Consider the following 25,858-nt stretch of genomic DNA (forward strand, 5'->3'; position numbering starts at 1 on the left):
GTATCTCTGGTGGGTGTCTGCAGTACCTCTTTTGTGGTCTGCAGTATCTCTTGGGTGTTTCCAGTACCTCTGTTGGGGTCTGCAGCACCTCTGTTGGGGTCTGCAGTATCTCTGGTAGGTGTATGCAGTACCTCTGTTGGGGTCTGCAGTATCTGTTGGGTGTTTCCAGTACCTCTGTTGGGGTCTGCAGTATCTCTGGTAGGTGTCTGCAGTACCTCTGATGGGGTCTGCAGTATCTTTTGGGTGTTTCCAGTACCTCTGTTGGGGTCTGCGGTACCTCTGTTGGAGTTTGAAGTATCTCTGTTGGGTATTTGCAGTATCTGTGCTTTGGTGTCTGTAGAAGGTCCACTATGTGTCTGTAGTTCTTCTGCTGTAATTCTGCAGGAGCTCAGTTGGCTGCAGTAGCTCCTTTGGGTGTCTGTATGAACGCCACGAGATGTATGCTGGGTCCCCGCTGGATGTCTGCAGGAGCTCTGTTGGGTGGATGCAGGTGTTCAGGCACCTGCGCCAGTTTTGTTGGGTGTCCACAGGAACTCCATGGGTGTCTGCAAGAGCTCTTTTGGGTGTCTGCATGAGTACCGCGAGGTGCATACAGAGTTTCTGTTGGGTGTCTGCATTGGCCCTGCTCGTTGCCTGCAGGAGCTCCATTGGATACTCTGGGTGCCAGTAATAACTGTGTGTTTTCAGCAACTTTAGTGGGTGTTTGCAGGAGCTCATTGTGCCCGATAACTTCGTTGGGTGTCTGCAGGAGCTCTGTTGTGTCTGATTGGAGGAGCTCAGATGCTTGCAGTAGTTCCGGTGGACCGTGGATGGGTGCAGAAGCTCAGTTGGATGTCTGCAACGGCCATAATTCTGTTTGCAGGACTTCAAATGCTTACAAGAGATCGGCTGGGTATCTGCATCAGCTCCGTTGGGCATTTGCAGGAGCTCCGTTGGGTGTCTGCAGGAGCTCCGAGGGGAGGCCGTGAGACCACCTGAGGACCGGCTGAAAGAAGAGCAGGCTGAGAGACTGACTTACGTCATCGGACAGGCAGACGGCATGAGCCGCATGGGGCAGGCTGGAGGCAGAGCAGTGAGCTGCAGAGTGACTAACGAAGCATCAAGGAGCAGACTGGGAGATTGAGGGAAGCACCAGATGACAGGTTGGAAGACTCAGTCACTCAGGCTGGAAGACTCAATCACTCAGGCTGGAAGACTCAGTCACTCAGGCTGGAAGACTCAGTCACAAAGGATGGAAGACTCAGTCACTCAGGCTGGAAGACTCAATCACTCAGGCTGGAAGACTCAGTCACTTAGGATGGAAGACTCAGTCACTCAGGCTGGAAGACTCAATCACTCAGGCTGGAAGACTCAGTCACTTAGGATGGAAGACTCAGTCACTCAGGCTGGAAGACTGAATCACTCAGGCTGGAAAACTCAGTCACTTAGGATGAAAGACTCAGTCACTTAGGATAAAAGACTCAGTCACTCAGGCTAAAAGACTCAATCACTCAGGCTGAAAGACTCAATCACTCAGGCTGGAAGACTCGGACACTTAGGATGGAAGACTCAATCACTCAGGATGGAAGACTCAATCACTCAGGCTGGAAGACTCGGTCACTCAGGCTGGAAAACTCAGTCGCTTAGGATGGAAGACTCAGTCACTCAGGCTGGAAGACCCAGTCACTTAGGATGGAAGACTCAATCACTCAGGATGGAAGACTCAATCACTCAGGCTGGAAGACTCAGTCACTTAGCATGGAAGACTCAGTCACTCAGGCTGGAAGACTCAGGCTGGAAAACTCAGTCACTTAGGATGGAAGACTCAGTCACTTAGGATAGAAGACTCAGTCACTTAGGATAGAAGACTCAGTCACTTAGGATGGAAGACTCAGTCACTTAGGATGGAAGACTCAGTCACTCAGGCTGAAAGACTCAATCACTCAAGCTGAAAGACTCAATCAATCAGGCTGGAAGACTCGGTCACTCAGGCTGGAAAATTCAGTCACTTAGGATGGAAGACTCAATCACTCAGGCTGGAAGACTCGGTCACTCAGGCTGGAAAACTCAGTCGCTTAGGATGGAAGACTCAGTCACTCAGGCTGGAAGACTCAGTCACTTAGGATGGAAGACTCAATCACTCAGGATGGAAGACTCAATCACTCAGGCTGGAAGACTCAGTCACTTAGGATGGAAGACTCAGTCACTCAGGCTGGTAGACTCAGGCTGGAAACTCAGTCACTTAGGATGGAAGACTCAGTCACTTAGGATGGAAGACTCAGTCACTTAGGATAGAAGACTCAGTCACTCAGGCTGAAAGACTCAATCACTCAGGCTGAAAGACTCAATCACTCAGGCTGGAAAACTCAGTCACTTAGGATGGAAGACTCAATCACTCAGGCTGGAAGACTCGGTCACTCAGGCTGGAGAACTCAGTCACTCAGGATGGAAGACTAAGTCACTCAGGCTGGAAGACTCAGTCACTTAGGATGGAAGACTCAGTCACTCAGGCTGGAAGACTCAATCACTCAGGCTGGAAGACTCAGTCACTTAGGATGGAAGATTCAGTCACTCAGGCTGGAAGACTCAGTCACTTAGGATGGAAGACTCAGTCACTCAGGCTGGAAGACTCCATCACTCAGGCTGGAAGACTCAGTCCCTTAGGATGGAAGACTCAGTCACTTAGGCTGGAAGGCTCGGTCACTTAGGCAGAGACACTCAGTCACTTAGGATGGAAGACTCAGTCACTTAGGATGGAAGACTCAGTCACTTAGGCTGGAAGACTCAGTCACTTAGGATGGAAGACTCAGTCACTTAGGATGGAAGACTCAGTCACTTAGGATGGAAGACTCAGTCACTCAGGCTGGAAGACTCAATCACTCAGGCTGAAAGACTCAATCACTTAGGATGGAAGACTCAGTCTCTCAGACTGGAAGACAATCTCTCAGGCTGGAAGACAATCACTCAGGCTGGAAGACTCAGTCACTCAGGCTGGAAGACTCAATCACTCAGGCTGGAAGACTCAATCACTCAGGCTGGAAGACTCGGTCACTCAGGCTGGAAAATTCAGTCACTTAGGATGGAAGACTCAATCACTCAGGCTGGAAGACTCGGTCACTCAGGCTGGAAAACTCAGTCGCTTAGGATGGAAGACTCAGTCACTCAGGCTGGAAGACTCAGTCACTTAGGATGGAAGACTCAATCACTCAGGATGGAAGACTCAATCACTCAGGCTGGAAGACTCAGTCACTTAGGATGGAAGACTCAGTCACTCAGGCTGGTAGACTCAGGCTGGAAACTCAGTCACTTAGGATGGAAGACTCAGTCACTTAGGATGGAAGACTCAGTCACTTAGGATAGAAGACTCAGTCACTCAGGCTGAAAGACTCAATCACTCAGGCTGAAAGACTCAATCACTCAGGCTGGAAAACTCAGTCACTTAGGATGGAAGACTCAATCACTCAGGCTGGAAGACTCGGTCACTCAGGCTGGAGAACTCAGTCACTCAGGATGGAAGACTAAGTCACTCAGGCTGGAAGACTCAGTCACTTAGGATGGAAGACTCAGTCACTCAGGCTGGAAGACTCAATCACTCAGGCTGGAAGACTCAGTCACTTAGGATGGAAGATTCAGTCACTCAGGCTGGAAGACTCAGTCACTTAGGATGGAAGACTCAGTCACTCAGGCTGGAAGACTCCATCACTCAGGCTGGAAGACTCAGTCCCTTAGGATGGAAGACTCAGTCACTTAGGCTGGAAGGCTCGGTCACTTAGGCAGAGACACTCAGTCACTTAGGATGGAAGACTCAGTCACTTAGGATGGAAGACTCAGTCACTTAGGCTGGAAGACTCAGTCACTTAGGATGGAAGACTCAGTCACTTAGGATGGAAGACTCAGTCACTTAGGATGGAAGACTCAGTCACTCAGGCTGGAAGACTCAATCACTCAGGCTGAAAGACTCAATCACTTAGGATGGAAGACTCAGTCTCTCAGACTGGAAGACAATCTCTCAGGCTGGAAGACAATCACTCAGGCTGGAAGACTCAGTCACTCAGGCTGGAAGACTCAATCACTCAGGCTGGAAGACTCAATCACTCAGGCTGGAAGACTCGGTCACTCAGGCTGGAAAATTCAGTCACTTAGGATGGAAGACTCAATCACTCAGGCTGGAAGACTCGGTCACTCAGGCTGGAAAACTCAGTCGCTTAGGATGGAAGACTCAGTCACTCAGGCTGGAAGACTCAGTCACTTAGGATGGAAGACTCAATCACTCAGGATGGAAGACTCAATCACTCAGGCTGGAAGACTCAGTCACTTAGGATGGAAAACTCAGTCGCTTAGGATGGAAGACTCAGTCACTCAGGCTGGAAGACCCAGTCACTTAGGATGGAAGACTCAATCACTCAGGATGGAAGACTCAATCACTCAGGCTGGAAGACTCAGTCACTTAGGATGGAAGACTCAATCACTTAGGATGGAAGACTCAGTCTCTCAGGCTGGAAGACAATCACTCAGGCTGGAAGATTCAGTCACTCAGGATGGAAGACTCAGTCACTCAGGCTGGAAGACTCAACCACTCAGGCTGAAAGACTCAATCATTTAGGATGGAAGACTCAGTCTCTCAGGCTGGAAGACAATCACTCAGGCTGGAAGACTCAGTCACTCAGGCTGGAAGACTCAATCACTCAGGCTGGAAGACTCAGTCACTTAGGATGGAAGATTCAGTCACTCAGGCTGGAAGACTCAGTCACTCAGGCTGGAAGACTCAATCACTCAGGTTGGAAGACTCCATCACTCAGGCTGGAAGACTCAGTCACTTAGGATGGAAGATTCAGTCACTCAGGCTGGAAGACTCACTCAGGCTGGAAGACTCAATCACTCAGGTTGGAAGACTGGGTGCGTCAGGGGACAGTGAGAACAGGAGGCAGCGGACAGACTCAGAGATAGGGGGAGGCGCCTGGGATCCGACGGGAGACGTAGGGGATGACAGCAGGGTCGGATTGGGATTAAAAATAGACCCGTGCACCCTAAAAAAAAATGTGGCCCACATTTATGGATTGCGTCTTTTCATTTTAAGTGTTATGAAAAGTAGGAGGTGGGTGTCTCCAAAGAGGAATGTTGTTTACCTTCACTGAGATAAAAGAAAATGCACATGTTGCCAGGACTAATTGTGCACGGATTGGTTTATTATGCTGACCCACGCCTGGATATAAGTAAGGCCACTTCTGCTCAGGACTCGGGCACCTGCTCAATCTGTGCTCATTAATGGACCGGGTCAGAGAGAGACAGGGAGGGAGTGACACCGCTGAACTCCGATACCGGCCATTGCCAGAGCGCCCTCTTTACCAATCTGACCCCGGGTGATTGACAGTGGGCAGACTGCGAGCCAAGGAGGCGCTAGGATGCCGATTTAGGGAGAGTCGGCACTAGGAGACCCGCTCCGACTCCAAGGAGGCTCCGACTGCACACGGGAGGAGTGCCGGAAGGAAGACCCGGAGAGCCGGGACAGCAGCGGAATGCCATGGAGGCCTCGAGGACAGGACAGCCCAGTGGCAGCACGAGGCAGAGTGCGGGACAGGCAAGTGACAGAATGGGGGAGTAGAAAGAGCTAAGAGGCCAGACAATGAAGGGGCAGCAGAGAGGGGCGGGCAGCATCCGTCTTTGATGGAACACCGGGCACACCCGTTGAGAACTTACCTGCATGCGCTGGGGTCAGCCAAGCCAAGGCCAGCAGCAGCACCAGGGCAGGCTCCATGTCTGCAGGGGACAAACAGAGCTGTGAGACCGAGGCCCGTCTTCAATGACGGACGTCCCAGAGGCCCCGCCCTTACCTCGCCTTACCTCTTGGCGTTTCCTGGCTCCTCGGCGTCTTTGTCACCAGCCCTGGGGGGCACCTCGTCGGCTGGGCCTCTCAGTGCCAATAATGGCTACCAGTGTATCACTGGGTATTGGAAGTTGCGTGCCTGTGCCAGTCACTGATGCCCGATCCTAGCACCTGTGTCACTGATGTCTCCTCTCGTGCTCACTGTCCCTCCTCTTATACCCTCTGATACCCTCCCACCTGCCCTGGCACTTCCTGGCCTGTTATGACAAGGGTGTGGTGCCGGTGCCTACGTCGAGCTGCCCCAGGACTAGACCAGAAGTTAAATAACCTCGTGTCTGCAGCCTCGCCCGGAGGCCCGTCCTGCAAGGTCATACGTTCACAAGTTTCCAGCAAGCCCGTCCTGCGTGGGCCTCCTGCACTGCTAAGTTGCACGCACCACGTTCATTTTCAGCACCACATTGCTCAGTCAGTCTTTATGCAATCACCAACAGTATATCCAGTTTAGTATTTTGTTCCTACCTGCATTTGTTTGACATGTGTTTGCATAGCGCTCAGCTGAGCCACGAGGAGCTAAACGCTCGTACCCCGGTGAAAAGGAGAGCCGATCGCCCATAAACATGTATGACGCACTATTCTAAACACCAAGAGGAATTCGGAGCGGACCAATGGCGGGGGCGCGCAGGCCCGAGCTACCTGAGGGTCTTTTGGGTCCAGCGAGCTCAGCTTCGGGCTGGAGGCGGTCTCAACTTTGAATACCGGTTATTTCCTTTTGGTGAGTCTAGGAACGCATTCGTATCAGGTCCAAGGGACTCAGTTGGCAGAAGTGTTCCAGGCGGACCTCTGAGAGGGCCCAACGACCTCCTAACGTATCCCGGGCTGGCTTTAGTGCTCGTGGCGCCCCCCAGTGACCTCCTCCACTGATCCCCTCACTACCACCCTTTAACAGTGCCCCTCAAGTCTCCATAACCACTCTCTCATGCATTTCTTTTGTTTTATAGCGCCACTCATACCAGTGTAAGGTGTCAGAGCACTTTACATCATATACACATTACACAGAGACAATGAATCATAAGTGTGTAAATTAGTGTATAGGAAATGTTAAATAAGACACAGGACAACAAGGTGTAGGAGTCACACCTTATCGCTACTGGTAGGCAGTATAGTTTGAGTGCCTGGTCTGGAGAAGCACAAACTCAAATTTTAAAACGTAATACTGTGTTTGGCGGTTGGCTCTACTAATAAGAATTGATTTCTACCGGAGTGAACCCTTTTTGCAACATTAAGATAATGAAAGACTGGAGAGAAAAAAATCATAATGCTCTAATCTAGACCTTGCAGTTTGCATGCAGCTCTTTGATGATAGTTGATAGCTCACTGATCTGTAGTAATATTTAAACTTATAAAGTGCATGTAACAAAAGGGGCACTATGACAGAAGCAGTACCGCACTGACCTATTTATATCCTGTGCACTTTGTGATCTGCATGGTATTCGTGCTTTGCAGCAGGCATTTTAACCTCATACACTTCTTTATGAGGAGTCAAAACTTCCACTAGACAAAGCTCAGATCTCTCTGCAGCAGGTCCATCAATCACCAGAGTTGTTTGACATCTTTTTTTTGCCTGGAAATTGCTGGAGGCAACAGGTGCTTTTAAAACCATATTGTACTTGAAAACACAGCGCCACCGCAAAGTCATCGCCTGGTGCAGTGGCTCCAATTGCACCGCCCTAGAGCCGGCCCTGCTTATCCCCCAAGGTCCCATCCAGCAGAGCACAGGCTGTGCCGGGTGCCGGACTGGGAACCGAAATCGGCCCTGGCAAAGTGCTCAGCCGGCCCCCCCTCTACCCTGGGGGTGCGACCGCACTCTTTGCCAGGGCCGGTTTTCGGCCGATTTTGTTACAGGGCCGTTTTTGCAGCTATGCTGGAAAAAACGGCCCTGTAACAAAAACGGCCCCCTGGGGCCCAAAACCGGCCCCCACCCATGCGGCGCACCGGGGGATTGCCGGGTGCCTGCAACGGCCAGTCCGGGCCTGCAGCAGGCATGTGATTGACTGGAAGCAGGTAGAGCTGGGAGAGAGTCATGCAGAGCAGGGGTAGAGTCAGTCACATGTCAGCTGAGACACACTGGGGAGAGGGAGTGGAGGCAAGAGTTGCAAAGAGTTCATCCTGGGGCGATCTTGCCGGGTATCCTACATTACGGCCCTACTTTTTTTAGGTACATTTTCTGACTATCTGGTTCCTGAAGCTAGTCCCCTGAAGGTGCTAAAGGCAGCGGGATTACTGAGCTGATGAGTCAAGAAAGAGAGGTGAGAGGCATTTTACTCAGGTTCAGATCACACAAGTTTTTATTTTCCTTGTCTTCTTTAAAACATACTTGACCAACTCATGTTTCGCCTGTAAATTGCTTCTTCAAGTCCACGCATTGTTATGTCACACACACTCGGATACTGCATTTCTGAGTTTCAGGTTCTTGGCAATTAATGGACTGTTCCTTGCAGGACTTTTGAAAAAAATCTGTTATTGGATGTAGCGCGTTTCCGGCATGGTGCGGCTCCTCTTTTCTGTACACGCAGTCCTCACTAAACTAGGGGGCTTCTGTCCGGAGACGTGGCAAACACGATTGGCTTTAAAGAGCAACACCTGTCCCAAGAATACCTAATTTTTTAATAACTATGACATTTAAAAGGTCCTCACCCTACCAGCTCTCTAAAGTTTGCCGAACATTAGTAGTTCCTCCAGTACAGTGGAGCCCACAGTCATGTGGGATTCTGGGATAGTGTTGAAGACGAGTTAAACCCTGTGTACAGATATTACTGCTATGTATTCTGGCCATTATCATCTCATCCCTCTTCCTTATCACACTCTTGGCTCTGCAACTCATTCACAAAAACACTAAATCTAGGAGAGGAACCCTAATTCTATGTTTCTTCTTGATATCACAGAATGTAGGAGCCTGGAAACAAATGTCCAGACGTTAATCCTTTCCTCCCTAGACTTAACCTCCCATCTAGATCTTATCTTCCTGACCCTATCTGGGAACTGTTTTTACTGGGCTTTTACCCTCTTCTGTAAATATTGTTTCTGTTCTCTACATCTGCATTAAATATATGGGTGTTTCCTTTCTTTTCCCACCTGGGTAAAATGCTTACTCCCGGCTTTTGCCTAAATTTTCCATGCGTTTTTGTGAATGCTCATAAAATTACAAATTTGTGGATATTCACATGATTTGCATGCCCCCCATCCTTGAACATGATTACTTTGTTCTACTCTTAACTCCCGTATGACAGATTTACTCATGCAAAGATGTCAGCAAAAACCCTCTTCTTAGCCACCTTACCTTACCTATTAGGTCTCTGAACTATATGTGTGACTTGCACCTAATCGCATGTTATTTTATGTTTTGCAGATTTGTAGAGAGCACTATCGCTAGGGAGGGCATCCTGGCCTTGAGCAGTTTGAGTCTAGCCACATCTATGGCTGGGTCTAAACTGGGGGGGCATGGTGAGCAAAAGAACAATGGATTTAACCGAGATCTCTTGACTGGGGGTGAATGTTTGATTTGCTCCGCATTCCGTCCATCATTTGTGCCTCTTTTGCATTCTCACTCTAAGTGCGCCCGTATGCCAAGACGTGGGATCCCGGGCTCACTGTTTCACTGGATTCAAGCTAGCCTGGGTGATGAGGGGCAAAGCCCCAAAATCGGTCCTAGAATGCTTGTTTCCGGTCCAGGTAGGACCTGACTTGGCAGTTCGGGCTGGACTGTTCCCATGAAGAGCAGTGTCAAGATTGAATGAAACTTTACGGTCTGTGGATTATGTAGGGTATTGGCGCTCCTGGGAAATACGGAGTGGGTGTTTATTAGTGAAAAATTAGGATTGCGGTGCATAAGGGTAGGGAGAGCCACCCTCCTCCCCAACGTGTGGATAACCACTGACAAACCAAAACAACAATCCCTTGCACACGCTAACAGTGTATGTTATACATTATTAACAGTAACAATAACGCACTTGATCCTCCGTTGAAACAGTCTAATTTTATCTTTAATCTAGTTTAATCTCAAAATCCTTAGCCAACACGTGTTTCGTCATGGTTGGGCTGGACTGTTCCCATGAAGTACAGGGTCAAGATTGATTTGCATATGGCTGGGTCTAAACTGGGGTGGCATGGTGAGCAAAAGAACAATGGATTTAACCCAGATCTCTTGACTGGGGGTGAACGCTTGAATTGTTCCTCATTCCGTTCATCATTTGTGTGTCTTTTGCCTTAGGGGTACAGTACCAGAAAGCGTGATAGTTTTGACTTGGGTGATCATGTCGAGTTTACTGTCGATGATGATCCCGAGGTTCTTGGGGTGGGTGGGTTTGAGTCTAGCTCTGTTACCCACCTGGGGAAGTCGCACAGTGATCTGTTGTTCCTGAATATCATGATTTTGGTCTTCTCTATGTTCAGCTTTAGGCAGCTGGTTTTTATCCAGTGTGTGATTTTAGTCATGCAGGCATTGAACTTAATCTGTATACTGGGTGCCTTGTCCATGAGGGAGAGAATGAGTTGCATGTTGTTGGTGTAGGAAAGGACGTTGATGTCATGAGAGCAGATGATACTGGCTAGAGGGATCATATATGAAATGAAAAGGGTTGGGCTCAGGGAGGATACTTGTGGAACTCCGCAGATGAGGTCTCAGGCAGGAGGTGTAGTGTGCCAGGCTGATTAACTCGGTCCTTCCAGTTATGAAGGAGCAGATCTATCGGCGTGCATGTTCTTGGATTCTGACATCACGTAGGCGTGGCAGACTGTGTTAAATGCTGCGGAGATGTCCGAGAGGATGAGGACCTCTGAGTCTCCTCTGTCCAGACGCATGCATATGTCACCCGTGGTGATGATGAGGGCAGTTTCCATGCAGTGGATGGGTCTGAGACCAGACTGAGTGGTGTTGAGGAGTTGGTGGTCATTGAGGTTTTCAGTGAGGGGTCTGTTAATGACTTTCGCTAACACCTTGACTGGTAGTAGGGAGATTGATCTGTAGTGGGCAAGCGTTGAAGGGCCAGCTGTGGATTTCTTCAGCAATGGGAGGACAGTTGTGTGTTTTCAAGCAACTGGGAAGGTTGCAGAAGAGGTGTAGGCCTTCAAAATGGATGTTAGTATGGTGATGATGGGTTGCAGTTGAGTAGGTGTGGTGGGCCCAGGGGTCCAATGGGGTCCTTGAGTTGATGAACTTCACAAAGGTAGCAGTTTCTTCTGGTGTGATGACGGGCTCTGTTATTAGCATTGGTTCTTTGGATAAGATCGGAAGGTGTTTGGCGAGATTACTCAGGTCCGGTTGTGGGCTGAAGCTGCTGTAAATGGTAGTGATTTTGCTGCTGAAAAATTGAGAGAGATTGTTGCAGAGGTCCTACAAAGGGGTGATCGAGTTGGAGGTGGCAAATGGTGAGTTGAAATCTTTCACAATAGCAAAAAGGTATTTCGAATTGCAAACATATATTTAACTAGTTGGAGATATAGGTGCTTCTGTGATAGTTTTGCGAACGAGGGCTCGATGAGGATTTCACAATCAGTATCCTAATACAACAAGACAACAAATCTCTAAAAAATATTATGTATTTAAATATTTTCATGGAAACACAAAGTACTAGATTTTTGTCAAGCACTCTTACTCTGCTTTAGTTGATTTTAATCTGAAAATTCAAATCATCATATGCATTTTATATGTCTCAAGTGATTTATTCCTTGAGTTCCCTATTTTTTGTCGAGGTCTGTGAATATCCTATTTTGAGAACATTTGTGCAAAATAAATAAGATATACAAATGTTTTAAACGTTGAATAAACAATATGTGAAATAGCCTACATGGTTGAATTCGATATATTCTCAACATATACCCTCTGACCCAAGCCAAAGAGGCAGCTACACCTCTTGAAGAATACGTCTCCATCACCTAAGTTACACATAACTTTGCCTGATTGTATGCCATAGAAATGGGTAACCACATGAGGTTTAAATACCATGGATCCAATGTGTCATTTCCAAGAACACTCATTCCAAAAGTAAATATATCACTTAGGTTTATGGCAACAGCTTCTATAGGCCTCAGTCCTTTATACAAGTAACCAATAATTGGCAACAAGAGAGTCTTCCACACCCAGATTCTGCATCAGTTACTTCAGAAGATCATGGTGAATCTACAAATGATAGGTTCCATGAAGCAGGAGACAAATACATGCAACTCACTCAACTGCTGAGCACAGGCAGTTCCCACAAATGTCCTAGCTGTAGGCTTATATCTTGCTGCCACATAGACTGGCAAAATGACTGACTTTCAGCAGCAGCCACATCATCTATTTCTTATCCCTCACTCTTTCACAAACTCTAGTCTTTAAAACCAGAATGTTCTTGTTTTCTGATACTATATTTTTCAATCACTAAAAACACACCCTGAAATAAAAGCTCCCCTCTCCTCTAAATATCTGAAGAGGGACCATCCCTGTTAAGAAATGTGATGTGATCCTACAGGACCAATATTTTACCTTCACCATGTCAAACCGTGGAATGTTGCAGCATAGAGAATTCTGAACACACTCTTTCAGTACATGATTGAAACAATCCACTTGGCAATTACACTACGGATTGTATAACAATATTTAGGTGCTCCTTTATGAGGTCCTTGTAACTCCTGATGGGGTTGAACCGGGAGTTACAAACCCAATCAGGAACCACAAGATCTAGTGGAACATGCTGATCCTGTGTATTTCAATACCAAGTGTAAATAATGAAAAACTAGGGGAATCTGGACCAGAATTACCAATTCCCCTGATAACATTAGTCTGTATTAAGTCCTCCCTGTGGAGTTACCAGTCCCACTATTAGTAACTCCATGGGGCAACCTTAACAGGAGATTATGGGCATTCATAATAAGTCCCTTAATGTTGTACTCAAGCAAAATCTACGCCATTTGATTAGAAATTGTACAAAATTGCTACTGGAAGAATGCACCGAAGGGCATTGATACATCAATAATGTTCTCTAAAGACTTACAGAGAGTCTCAGCAGGCTGATAGGGCTGGAGGGAGTCCATCTTCACTGGTTTCAAACTGGGCACCAGCACAGCAGTACCTATTAAAGATGCTATACCAAGTGTCTCTAACTAACTAGTGCCTGGTTGCCCATTGTTCCCGACATGTCTAATCAACTCTGAAACAACCTACTAGATGCAAGACCTCCTCAAATATCAGCCCATACAACATTTCCAGCAGTCAAATTCGCTTATCCGCTAAGCACAGCTGTCCCTATGGTTGTCGACTGAATACCAGACCCGGAGCTGGCCAGACCAGTTCTTCACAATCCCTTATGTGGAGATTCACGCAAGACTGGTGCAGCCTCCTTCCACGGTTCAAAAGTAAAACTCAAAGTATGTAGAAATAAGGCTCTAGAATCAGGCATCCCCTGGATATTTTCCATTCAAAATGGAAACATTTAGATCACCAGGTGTCTTTAAACTCGTGGAATGGAGCTATACCTGTTTTCCGCAGGTCAGTCAGTGGAAAAAGAATTGAACATGGAAACTCCACATAATAAAGTACACGTGCAATAATGTAGGTATAAACGTTTTTTTCTCTAGAACACATTTCAGCAAGTTGTGCCTGTGGTGTCCAATCTTTACTCAGATTATTCAGGTAACATTCATATGGTGGCAGATACCAGAGGCTTTTCTCAAGGCTTATGAACCATATGGAGATGAGGGGTACTTTTATAAGCTGGGGCGAGGCGGAAGATGAATGCAACCTGTGCAGTGGTGTCTCATTGTAGATTGCCAAACCCAACTGAGAAAGAGGATGTAGTCTAACGGCTAGAGCGGTCGCTGGGTTCGAGTCTCGGCAACGATGCTCAACGGTATAGAGTCAAAATGTTGAGTTTTTAAAATCGACTAGACATAATATCGAGTAAAAAATATAGAATGGACATAATATCGACTAGACATAATATAGACTACCAAAATATCGACTAGAAAATTTTAATATAGAATGGAAATAATACCGAATCAAAAATATAGAATGGACATAATATCGACTAGACATAATATAGACAACAAAAATATCGATTTTTAGGTAAGTTAATAATAATTTTTATTTTTTGTGTAATATAATTCTGTTGCGGGTTGTGGGTTTATAAGGGAATAGGGTGGGAAGTAATTTAATTGTAATTTATTAAATATGTTATTTTATTTATTGTTATATTGTTGATTAATTATTATTGGTAATTAATTAAAATATAATTGGTAATTAATTTTAATTGATTAATTGATAAATGTTTTAATTTTAGTAATTTATTTTCTGTAGCGGGTTGTGGGTTTATAGGAAAATAGGGTGGGAAGTAATTTAATAATAAATAATTAAATATGTTAATTAATTAATTGGTATTTATTTTGAATTAATTGTTAATTAATTTTTAATTGATAATTAATTAATTGTTAATTGATAATTCATTTTAATTAACTGTTTAATTGACAATTATGTGAATAATAATATTTTATTTTTAGTAGGGGGTTGTGGGTTTATATGGGGATAGGGTGGGAAGTAATTTAATATAATTAATTAAACATGATAATTAATTAATTGGTATTTATTTTAAATACATTGTTAATTAATTTTTAATTGGTAATTAATTAATTCTGATTTTGGTAATTAAAATTTATTAATTTATTAATTTATAATTATGTGATTTATATTAATTTATTTTCACTCGAGTGGGGATATTAAAATGTACTCCAATGCTATCCAACGCTTTCCCTACTGTTGCACTCTCTGGAGTGGGAATAGTAATTTTTACCCCTACGCTATCCAACACTTTCCCTACTGTTGCACTCTCTGGAGTGGGAATAGTAATTTTTGCCCCTACGCTATCCAACGCTTTCCCTACTGTTGCACTCTCTGGAGTAGGAATAGTAATTTTTACCCCTACGCTATCCAACGCTTTCCCTACTGTTGCACTCACTGGAGTGGGAATAGTAAATTTAAATCTCTCGCTATCCTACGGAAAAAATATTGTATATGTTTTGTTAATAATATGTATGGAGGGTGGGACACTGTATGCGGTATTTGTGGACCTCCGCGCCGCCTTTGATTTAGTTCCTCGGGCTAAATTGTGGGCGGTGCTGGCTGATCTGGGTGTCCCGAGAGACATACTCCATATCTTAATTAGGCTGCATTCAAACAACTATGCCCGAGTCAGATATGGAAAGGGCGGTAGGTTAACGGACAGATTCCCAGTCCTTAGAGGGGTGAGGCAGGGCTGTGTACTGGCCCCGACCCTGTTTTGCTTATTCGTGAACGGGGTGATAGAGTACTTAAACAGGATCATTAACACCGATGCACCACAATTGAATGGCGGCAGGGTGCCAGCAATCATGTTTGCTGATGACACCCTGCTGCTGTCCAAAACTCCAATGGGGCTTCAAAGGATTCTGAATGGGTTTTTGGAGTTTTGTAATGAAAGAGGTCTAGAAATAAATCCAACCAAGACCAAATTTATGATTGTAAGCCCCAAAACCAAAAGCTGCCCAAACCCTCGCCTGGGACCTACAACCCTGGAGAGAGTTCAAGTAATAGAATACCTCGGCATAACCCTCAATCAGAATCTGACTTGGCTCCCACATAAAACAAAAGCAACAACAAAGCTGGTACAGAGGGCAGGTGCCATTACAAGAATTGCCAAAAAATCACCTTTGCGCCCACTGACACCCGCTATCCATATTTATAAAACCCAAGCTAGGGGGGGTATTATTTACGGGGGTGAGATATGGGGTCACATACCTTTACACACGGTACAGGTCGCTGAAAACAACTTTATAAGACAACTGGCAGCTCTCCCCCCAAGCACCCCACTACTCCCCCTAAGAATGGATTTGGCACTACGACCAATCACGGAGGTATTGGGCCTAAAACCTCTGACCTACTGGAGGCGTCTGTGGAGCAGTGAGGACCTGGTACATTATAGAAATGAACTGCAGGAGCTTCTTAGATCAACCTATGCCACTAAAATCCCATGGATAAAGTACATTAGGGACATGTGCATTTACCTTGGAGTCCCAGAATTATGGTCCAACCCGGAAGTAGCGTCCGTAAGGCTCGCTAGAAAAGAACTTTCAAATTTATTCTACGGAGCTATGCATCAGAAAACCATGTCCTCTCTCCGGGAAGGATCTTTAACTGACTCATTTACCAAGATAAAAGACTCCTACAGCCCTGAATATGTACTGGACACTATGACACCTGTGTCTGTGCGGAAGACCTACATGCAATGGAGGTATGGATCTCTTCCCCTGAGGTCCCTGACTAAATTGTGGGAAGGCAACCTGGACTCAGGGGCATGCCCCGCATGCAATTACAAACTGGAAAGCAATCTTCATGTGGTCCTGTTCTGCAGAGCCTACAGCAGAATTAGGAGTTATTGGTTGGTCCCTCACTTAAGGAACTTGGGTTTCAGATCTTTTGCTCCGGCTTACAGAGTCCTCAAAACAGATTTAGCGGCTCCAACTGTGTTTGCAATGGCAAAATTCCTGACAGCTATGTGGCGAACACGCGCCTTAATTATTAGAGACACTAAAGCTACATGAAATAACTCCATTCCCTCCCTTCTTCGAATTATGATGTTTTTTTAGTAATCAGATTTTAACTATGACTTTTTATATCATATGTACAAATGTTTTAACTGATAACAATTATTTGTATATCTTTTATGTACTTTCATGACCGAAATAAAGATTTTTTTTATTTGAATATATATATATATATATATATATATATATATATATATATATATATATATATATATATATATATATATATATATGTTTAAATTTCTTTTTTTAAGTTACAATAATTATTCATTAATTTTAGGTTTATTTAAGTATTTTAAGTATGTCTAAATTAATTATATTTATTATTATAGTACTTTAAAATTACTTTTAAGATATTTTAAAAATTCGATATTTTGACTGTCTATATTTTTTCCTATCGATATTTTGGAGTCGATATTTTTGTACTTACCTGTTTGTAGATAGGAAGTCGATATTCTGGCATTCTATATTTTTACCTCGATATTTTGGCAAGTCGATATTTTGACTGTCGATATTCTGTCAGTGATCCATGCTCAACATCCTGTGATTCTGGGCAAACCACTTAATCTCTCCATGCCTAACAAAAAATGAATGTGTCCTTATGTAAAACACTCTGATACCTTCTGGTCAAGTTCCCGCTATATAAAACTCCTGGAAAAAACCCATCCTACTGACTGGAGGCCGTTTGATGCAAATATTTCCATTTTCACACTGAAAACAGAACTATTTGCATTACCATTTACTCCTGATGAGGGATACTCACAGGAAACACGTCAAGGTAGCAACATATGAATACATATGTGAATCTAGTTTGGATTGGTACAACTAGGATTAATAATAAAAGCTAATGAAATTCTCCTGAAAATCAGTTGTGGAACACTCCTTTCCGTTTGGAAATCTAATCAATATCACATAATTAAAAATATATATACAGAAATACAGTGATTGGCTCAATCCCAACCCAAAGATGTGCACGTTACCTGAGAGACAGCTGCAAATACCCATTGGACTTTGATCATTTCATAGAAGAGGTGAGACAAAAGATAGCACATTAAATACCTTTAATAGCTACAGGGTGTGGAACCAGTAAGGTAGAATATTCATAACTTCCAGATGTACCAGGGGCGGACACCCCAAGGAGAGTTCCTCCCAAAAAAGGCAGGGATTCCCAAATACTCCTTTGCGAATAATCAAATCCCCCAATTCGTATGCCATATGATTCTCAGGTATTTCAAAGTCTCTAAATTGCTCCTTCAGGCTCACACCCGGGAACATCATCTAGAACTCAGTGTACCAGCACCCCCAAAATAAACAAGCATAACATGACACAATTTGTCTGGAAACAGATACTTCTCCAAACTCTTTTAGTTCACCCAGCATGCCTCAAAGGGATCGAGTCGGGGTAGTCTCTTAAAACAAAGTGTCATCATCTGCATATTGGGACAACATATGGGTTGTGTTGCCTATTTTTATTGATCAGCCTGTCAAGCTTCCTCTGAGCACATCAGCTACAGGTTTTACTGTCAAGGCAAAGAAAAGGGGGACATAGGACACCCGGCTTAAGTACTCCTTTTCTGCCTCCAGCTGTTGGATGTCCTTTTACCTGACTTGACTCTTGTCTGAGGCTGTGAGTACAGCAGTCTAACCCAATTTAAAAGGTAAGGAAGAGAGTTTAAGTTTTCCAGCACATGAAATAAAAATTCCAATCCAATGCTATTGAAATCTTTTTCGATATCCGGTGAGGCCACTGCAAACTACTCATCCGATATGTATGAAGAGGTATTTTGCATGGTATGACATTTTATTTTCGATATCCAGCGAGGTTATTGCAAACTCCTCTTCTGATATGTATTAAAGGGCCAGTCTCCATATTCCATCCAGTGTTCTTATAATGTAGAACTCTGATGGGCTATAGGTGTCCTAGTGATATGAATCATCCTGCAGCAGACCACCAAAGGCGTTTGGTCATCCCTCACTAGGACCTACTTCCCCAAACTCATTTCCATGTATGATCCACTGCCCACGTGCAGTGCAATAGGGTACACTTAATAACTGCATAGTTCAACTCTATTTCATTAACCATAGGTGACGTACATGCAAAATTGTATTCACACTCAACACACACCTGTGAGAATGCTGTCTGCAAGCCATCACACTGCATTTGATTGTGATCATACACATTTTCCCAAATATAAAGGTTTTGAAGTTAAGGTACTCATAATGACTGACCGTACAGTTTCAAAATCTTCTTCCTGTTATGTTTCGAAGGCTATCAAGGGAAGGATGGGCAGAAGTTTAAGAAAAAACGAACCCATTTAAAATAGAGATTTTGCCCTCAGCATGAATGTAGGAAAGTAGGATCTGCTTCCAAGGTTACCCCCACTTTTTACTTGGTGTCAGTATGTTTTTTGACTGGTCTGACTGGGATCCTGCTAATCAGGACCCCAGTCACTGTGCTTCTTCCCTAAATTTGACCATGGTAAGTACTGGTGTGCATCCACAATTGGCTACTGGTGTACCCTTGTAAGTCCCTAGTGCATGGTACTAAGGTACCCATGGCATAGATACACCAGGCGACTTCCATGGGCTGCAGCAATTTTTGGACCACCCATGGGAGCTCACTCAAACTGTGACTACAAGCCTGCCATTGCAGCCTGTGCGAGTTGGTGCTTGCGCCTCCCACCACAGATATACATTTCCTTATTTCTGAGGTCACTACACTTCAAACCTATAAGTCACCCCTATGGCAGGATCTTCAGTCCGGAGAGCAGGGTGCTCGGTTATAAGTGTGAGGGTGCCCCTGCCTGAGCAGGACACCCCTGTAACCTCAGAATCGAGTCTTCAGGCTTTGTAAGTGAAGTCAGCCATTTTGATACATATAGAAGCTATCCATCAGTCATTAAAAATGACTAACTATATAGTAACTGCACTGAACCCAGTCATGTCAGGTATCGAACATGTTGGAATCATACCCCAATACCGATTCCAGTGTTGGAAGTATGATCCCATGTACTGGGGGGCTCCCTTTGGGTATCCCCCTGTACTCCCAGTTACAGCCTTTCAGGGACTGTCAGCAAGCTAGTGCTGCTGCCGACCACAGACATGATTCTGTCTTCCTGGTGCGGATTCAAGCTCAAACAGGGGAAGATAGAGCAATAGGTTTCCAGTCGCAGGGAGGTGTGACCGGACTTAGTCTATTGGGCTGGGGTGGGGTGCTTGCCAGCACAATCAGGCTGCTTTGAAGGGCACATTTGGTTCCCTTTTTGCATACTCCAGTTTGATCCAGTTCAGGGGAGCCCTTGGCTCCCGCTCTGGCAGAAAACTGGACAAAGGGCATGGAAGTATCCTCTCCTCTGTGCAGACCCTCCTCTGGGAGGAACCCTTGAGTAGTTCGAACCCTTTCCTCATGGTATTTAGGGACTTACCTGTGGGTGGATCCTCAGCTTCATTGTAGGACAAGAATCAAGACTGAAACCACGTCACTCGTCAACTGTCTGGACACTTGGACACCTGGACGTTGCCTGGAACTGAGACTGCATTAAGGAAGACTCCTGCTGCTCCTGGTCTTGCTGTTCTTCAAGTCCTCTTCATTGTCTGTGCTTCTTCTAGAATCTTCAACAGACCTTTGGGCATCAAGGACACCCAAAGTAATCTTTCTTGGAGTGAAGGAGTCATTTACGTGCATCTGCAAGCACTGCAAAAAAGCTGACCAGTCTGCTGCTCCTGACGTCCCACAGACTTCGAATGTCTCAGCAACACAGGAGGTGATTCTACAACTCCCTCTAGGCCTGATGTGTTCTCTCTGTAATTTTGAGGCCAGTGTCCCTTGTCAGAACCGCTGGGACCAAACCCCTCTGCACCCCGTTGACTTACCTTTGCCAAGGCTTGGTGGCTCTGCACTCCATAGGTCTCGGGCTTCAAGAAGCTCCAGTCTCTCTATTTTGTCCTCACTTATCTGATTGCAATTGAAGTATTGTTGTGTATTCGTGCTGATATCTACAGGTAGGAGATAAATCTATGTGTTAGTGAGTGTTGTGTAATAAATAGACATATTTTTATATAAACACTGTGTCTTTAACCTGCACTACATGATTAAACTGGGAAAACAAGCTGCTTAACATTCCTTTGAGATAAGCCTGAAGGCTGCTCTCCACAGCTACCACTTTGAGGGCTTTCTAGGGTTATCAAAAACCACAAAAATCTGCATATGGGTTGCCTGGATTAGTGCAAGGTGCATCACTTAAATTAAAGTGTGCCCTAAATGCTAAGACAGCCTCCTACAATGATTCATTAATCTCTACTAAGCCTCTGGGAATTTTAATGGACTATAGTTTAGATTCTTATATCCACATTGTCTTAGCTCTTGTATTCTGAAAGGATCACTGTGATCAGTGCATTTGTACAGTCAAGACTGGATTTCTGTGACAGCTTCTTGTGGATTCCATAATATATCCACAATGTCACTGTGAGGCTTATAATTGATTTATGGAAATTTGAGAGGGTGCCCATGCACCTTAAGCAGCTGCACCTGTTACCACTCATTATCCCTCATGACATCCGCTCTGAAGCAACATTGCTTAGTTTTATGGAAAAGCGAAAACGTACATATTTTCTTTATAACCTAGAGTATAATGATAATTTAGTTAACTTGCTTTGCTTAAGTTGTAACCCAGAGTTAGTGGCAGGGTATGGACTTTGTCTCACCGAGGAAGCACCAAGAGACTCTTTGTGAGCAAAGAAGGCGCTTTATAAACAATCCTAAATCTTCTTACTGGTCTAACAATGTAAGAAGTGCAAAAATGTATTATTGATTGCTAACTTCTGCAAATCTTGTGAGGAGCACTGCGCGCCACTGTCACATACAGTATGACGAATGTAATCAAATTGACATTCAAATGCAAGATAATTTTCAGTGATTAGTGACTACCTTTTTTGTAACCTTACACATACTTTGAACTGCTGTTTTCCCAGCAGCATTGGCGAACTGCTGCTACATACATATTTAATTCCTCCTGATATAAGCAGCTACTAATCTCTCACTCTCCTCGGCCTTTCTGTGTCCCATTGTGCACTCCATTCATTTGTCGGGTGAGGGGGCTATGCGGCTGCACTAAAATGGCCCTACTCAGTGGCAAGTTCCAGTTCAGATCTCCACTTACAAAATGGACCTGAATTATGCCAGGTGTTTCCCCTCTACGACCCACACATCGTAATGCTGTGAATGAGTTCTGAAACTCTGTCACTATATGACTCAACGGCGGCTCCTCCACAAAGGCGGAGGAGCGCCGCCCCATTGCTCTTTGAGCAGTGGAAAAGTAAAAATAAAGTGATAATAACGCAATGTTATTATCACTTTATTTTTCCATGCTGAGGGAGGTTTACCGGGTGGGGCTGGTCTGTCGTCGCAGTCACCAGAGGAGGAGTTGTTGGGGCTCTTAGGTGTGCATGATGGTTTGGCTGACCGTCTTTGGCCGGCCATACAGTCATGCACACTTTGCATGTTCTCCACTGGGTGTATTGTACAGCCTGGGTGAAGAACATGCACAGGCTTATAGTCCCTGTCTGGGCACTGAACCACAGTGCCCAGACCAATCACAACGCTGCTGTCACGGTGACAGCAGTGTTGTGATTGGCTTAGGGGAGCCTGTGTGTGCTTCCTGCAGGAACAGAAGAGGATGGAGGCGAGGCGGCAGCTAGCAGCCAGGTAAGTCAGTTTATTGATTTTCTAGCCCCCGCCACCGCCCCACCGGTACTTTTCAGTGGCAGCAGCCACTGATAGGAGCTTATAAACTCTATGAGGGGTAAGCACATGATTTTTTCATTCTGTGTGTGACGTTGTTTTACATCAAAAGTACAATTGCCCAAACATTCTCTAGTAAATCCTGTGCTTGTAAAGGCAAGAAGATTGAAAATAAAATGTTGGGTATGTCGCCTTCCTGTGGAACAAACATTGGCAATGCCAATAGGTCTAGCTTATGAACCAAAGTTCCTTTTGTGGCATTAATGGGTTTAGGCACTCCATATGTCATCATACATGCATTCTGTAACTCATCCTTGTACTCACTCATCCATTCACAAATCCACTGACTCATTCTTGCGTTCGCTCTCTGATACAACCGCAACAAAACACACACAAACTCAACAACATATGCAAGATAAATTATAGGAATGCAAGCAGAAAAAAGAAAACATTCTGCCATTTAAACAATGAACCAATGAAGGTGTCTCTCTTTAACACTGGCTTTACTCTTTACTCAACACCTATTAAAGTGCACATTGCCTCCTACAGCAAGGGGTCTATTAGGATGGTGGGCGGACTTTGTCCGCCCGCCATTGCCCCAGGAAATGGGACCACCCACTTAGGGTGCGGCGTACCCGCATGGGCAATTAGGATGTGCCTGCCACACTGGTGGGCGCATCCCGCATCTTTTGCATTGCGGCGGGCGGTGCTGTCAGCAGCACCTGCCACAATACAAAAAAAGGCATGTGTGCATTTGGATGCACAACGTGGCAGGCACCGCGCGGTCCCTGCCACGTTGTCCATGCAAATGCAGGGGGGTTCCAAAGGTACCCCCCATGTGCCCCCACCACCACCCCAACATCCTGGGGGCCAGCAACCGGCCCCCAACTGGAGACACTGCATGCTTGCCGCCACGGAAGGCTGCATCCCGCTGCCATCATAATATGGATGACAGTGTCTAGCAGACACCGCCACCATATTCATCCTTTTTCTGCCCGGTTGACTCGTTGACCAGGCGGAAAAGCGGCGGACGGTCTTCCCGTCAGCCGTGGTCTCCCCGCCATCATAAAATCGTGGGTGAAATGGGAGGGGAGCGGGGGATGATGTTGGGCGGATCGCCACCGCCATGCCGGCGGTGGCGATCCGTCCAACACATGTAACAAAATACCTGTCTAGAGCCTGTAACACAATGTAATAACATCCAATTGTTAAAGGGTTACTAACTTTAACATATGCTTTTAACAAGTTATAAGCTCAACCAGCTGTCAAAATGTTTCATAATAAGCAGATCACACCTATGCCATTCAAATGACATTAGCAGTGCATCAAACATCCACATAGCTTGTCACGATAACCAAGTCAAGCCTGCAATTTTGTGTATAAGCTTATCCACAAGTCAACAATCAGACAGACAGACATAAAATTAGAAGGGTATACGAAATTCATTCTTAAATGTAAATCAACTTCAACATATGCTTTTCACAATAGGTAAGTAAGGTCAAGGCGTCTATTAGTATGTCAGGCGGATCGCCATTTACCACCGCCCGCATCCCATTTCACGCCCACCATATACGGCGGACGGAAAGACCGTCTACCAGTTTTCCTTTTATTGACGAGTCGACCGGGTGGAAAAGGGGCTTGATATGGTGGCAGTGTCTGCAAGATACCACCATCCATATTAAGATACAGGTGGTGATGTGCCATATTCCGATGCAGGCTTGATGTGCCTTTAGGCATGCGGTGTCTGCATGTAGGGGCCCGTTGCGGGCCCCCAGGCTGTTGGGGGGGGTGCACTTGGGGGTAAACTGAATTTGCATGCCTTTTTCCCATTGCGGCAGGTGCTGCTGAAAGCACCGCCTGCCGCAATATAAAAAATGCGGGATTCGCCCACCTGTGTGGCGGGTGCATCCTAATCTTCCCCACGGGACCTTCGCACATATGGTGGGCGGTCCCTTTTGCCGATACGGTGGCGGGCATCATCGTAATAGTCCCCCTAGGTCTTTATCATAACATTTTATAAAAAACAGATGTGGACTATAGCCATGATCATTGATTTGCTACCATAACTTACTCAGGCCTACTGTATTGAGTATACACTTTGCAACAAGTCAAAAAGTTCAATGCAAGCAGTATTTTTAGTGGAAACATACAAATTTGGCCCAACCAAATCCTGTACTCAGGAGAACCAACATTTGGGTGTAGCCTACGCCCCTGTCACACTAGTACTCTGAAAACTCTTTTTTGTTGATTGCTCAAGGTTGGAAGACAGTTGCACTGTCAAGCCAGACCTAAAAATCCATATAGATTAGTGCAGTCATGGGCTCTTAAACAAAAAACTGCACTCTGAAGTCTAAAGGTAATGACTTCCCTCCTCCTTTCTGTGCTGCTATCAGAGGAACACAAGCACTATAAATTATTGAGCTATGTAACACACTTTAATAGCAATACAATGCCATGTGTGTGGTCCTGAAAATTCAAGCTCAGGCAGCTGGATAAATAAATAATGGGATCACAACTGCGTGGAGCATGCAACTGTTGCCCAATCAAAATGTACTCCTGGTTACCAACATATGGATAGAGCCAAAGCTTCTCTACTGGTAGAAATGTACCATCTAAATCAGCCTGTGCCTAGCAACATTGAACCGGATCACTGACATATTATCGATGTTCAAAATATCGGTGGTAAATATATTGTTGAAAAAATATATAATGCAAAAATATTGACTCCCTATACTTAAACAGGTAAGTACAAAAATATTGAATCAAAAATTTCGAAGTAAAAAATATAGATGTAAAAAATATTGATTAAAAAATATATATAAAATACAATTAAATATATTAAATATTATTCTTATTTTTAACAAAATATGTTAAACTTATACATTTTAACTAAATAAACCAAATAAACGTAATTTAAAAAAACCATAAACACACAAACATAATAATTTATATATATACATATATCTAGCTATTATCTCTTTTTAATTTTTAAATTTAAAAAATCTATAAAAATGAAATATATACATATATATCAATAATTTAAAATAAAAACTAAATTCTATAAAAAATGAAAACATTAAATTATTTAAAAAAATTAAAACTTACATTCTTCAATACAATAAATGCAACAGTAGGGAAAATGTTGGCTAGGAAAAATAATTAAATTTACTATTCTAACTCCAGTGAGTGCAATAGTAGAGAAAGTGTTAGATAGCAGAGGGGTAAAAATTAATATTCCCGCTCCAGTAAGAGAAACAGTAGGGAAAGTGTTGGATAGTGGAGAGGAAAAAATTACTATTCCCGCTCCAAAGAGCGCAACAGTAGGGAAAGTATTGGATAGCGAAGGGGCAAAAGTTACTATTCCAACTCCAAAGAGTGCAACAGTAGGGAAAGTATTGGATAGAGAAGGGGTGAAAATTACTATTCCTACTCCAGTGAGTGCAACAGTAGGGAAAGTGTTGGATAGCGGAGAAGAAAAAAATTACTATCCCAACCCCAAAGTGTGCAACAGTAGGGAAAGTATTGGATAGCGAAGGGGTGAAAATTACTATTCCCACTCCAGTGAGTGCAACAGTAGGGAAAGTGTTGGATAGCGGAGGGGCACAAATTACTATTTCCACTCCAAAGAGTGCAACAGTAGGGAACATGTTGAATAGCAGAGGGGTAAAAATTACTATTCCCACGCCAATAAGTGCAAAAGTAGGGTA

General features: G+C 44.6%; 1 protein-coding gene across 1 annotated transcript in view; it reads right to left on the bottom strand.

Moving 5' to 3' along the window:
- The window catches only part of LOC144766898 (carbonic anhydrase 4-like), a 142,534-nt gene extending 136,528 nt beyond the window's left edge, over positions 1 to 6,006 (bottom strand). The window contains exons 1-2 of the mRNA XM_078650606.1: positions 5,821 to 6,006; positions 5,677 to 5,736 (exon numbers count right to left, since the gene is read on the bottom strand). Of these exons, the coding sequence (XP_078506732.1) occupies positions 5,677 to 5,734 (58 nt within the window). The 5' untranslated portion in view covers positions 5,735 to 5,736; positions 5,821 to 6,006. The remainder of the gene's footprint in view (positions 1 to 5,676; positions 5,737 to 5,820) is intronic.
- Positions 6,007 to 25,858: the final 19,852 nt, after the last annotated feature.

This window comes from Lissotriton helveticus, chromosome 7 (genome assembly GCF_964261635.1).
Source record: "Lissotriton helveticus chromosome 7, aLisHel1.1, whole genome shotgun sequence".
Classification (NCBI taxonomy): Eukaryota; Metazoa; Chordata; class Amphibia; order Caudata; family Salamandridae; genus Lissotriton; species Lissotriton helveticus.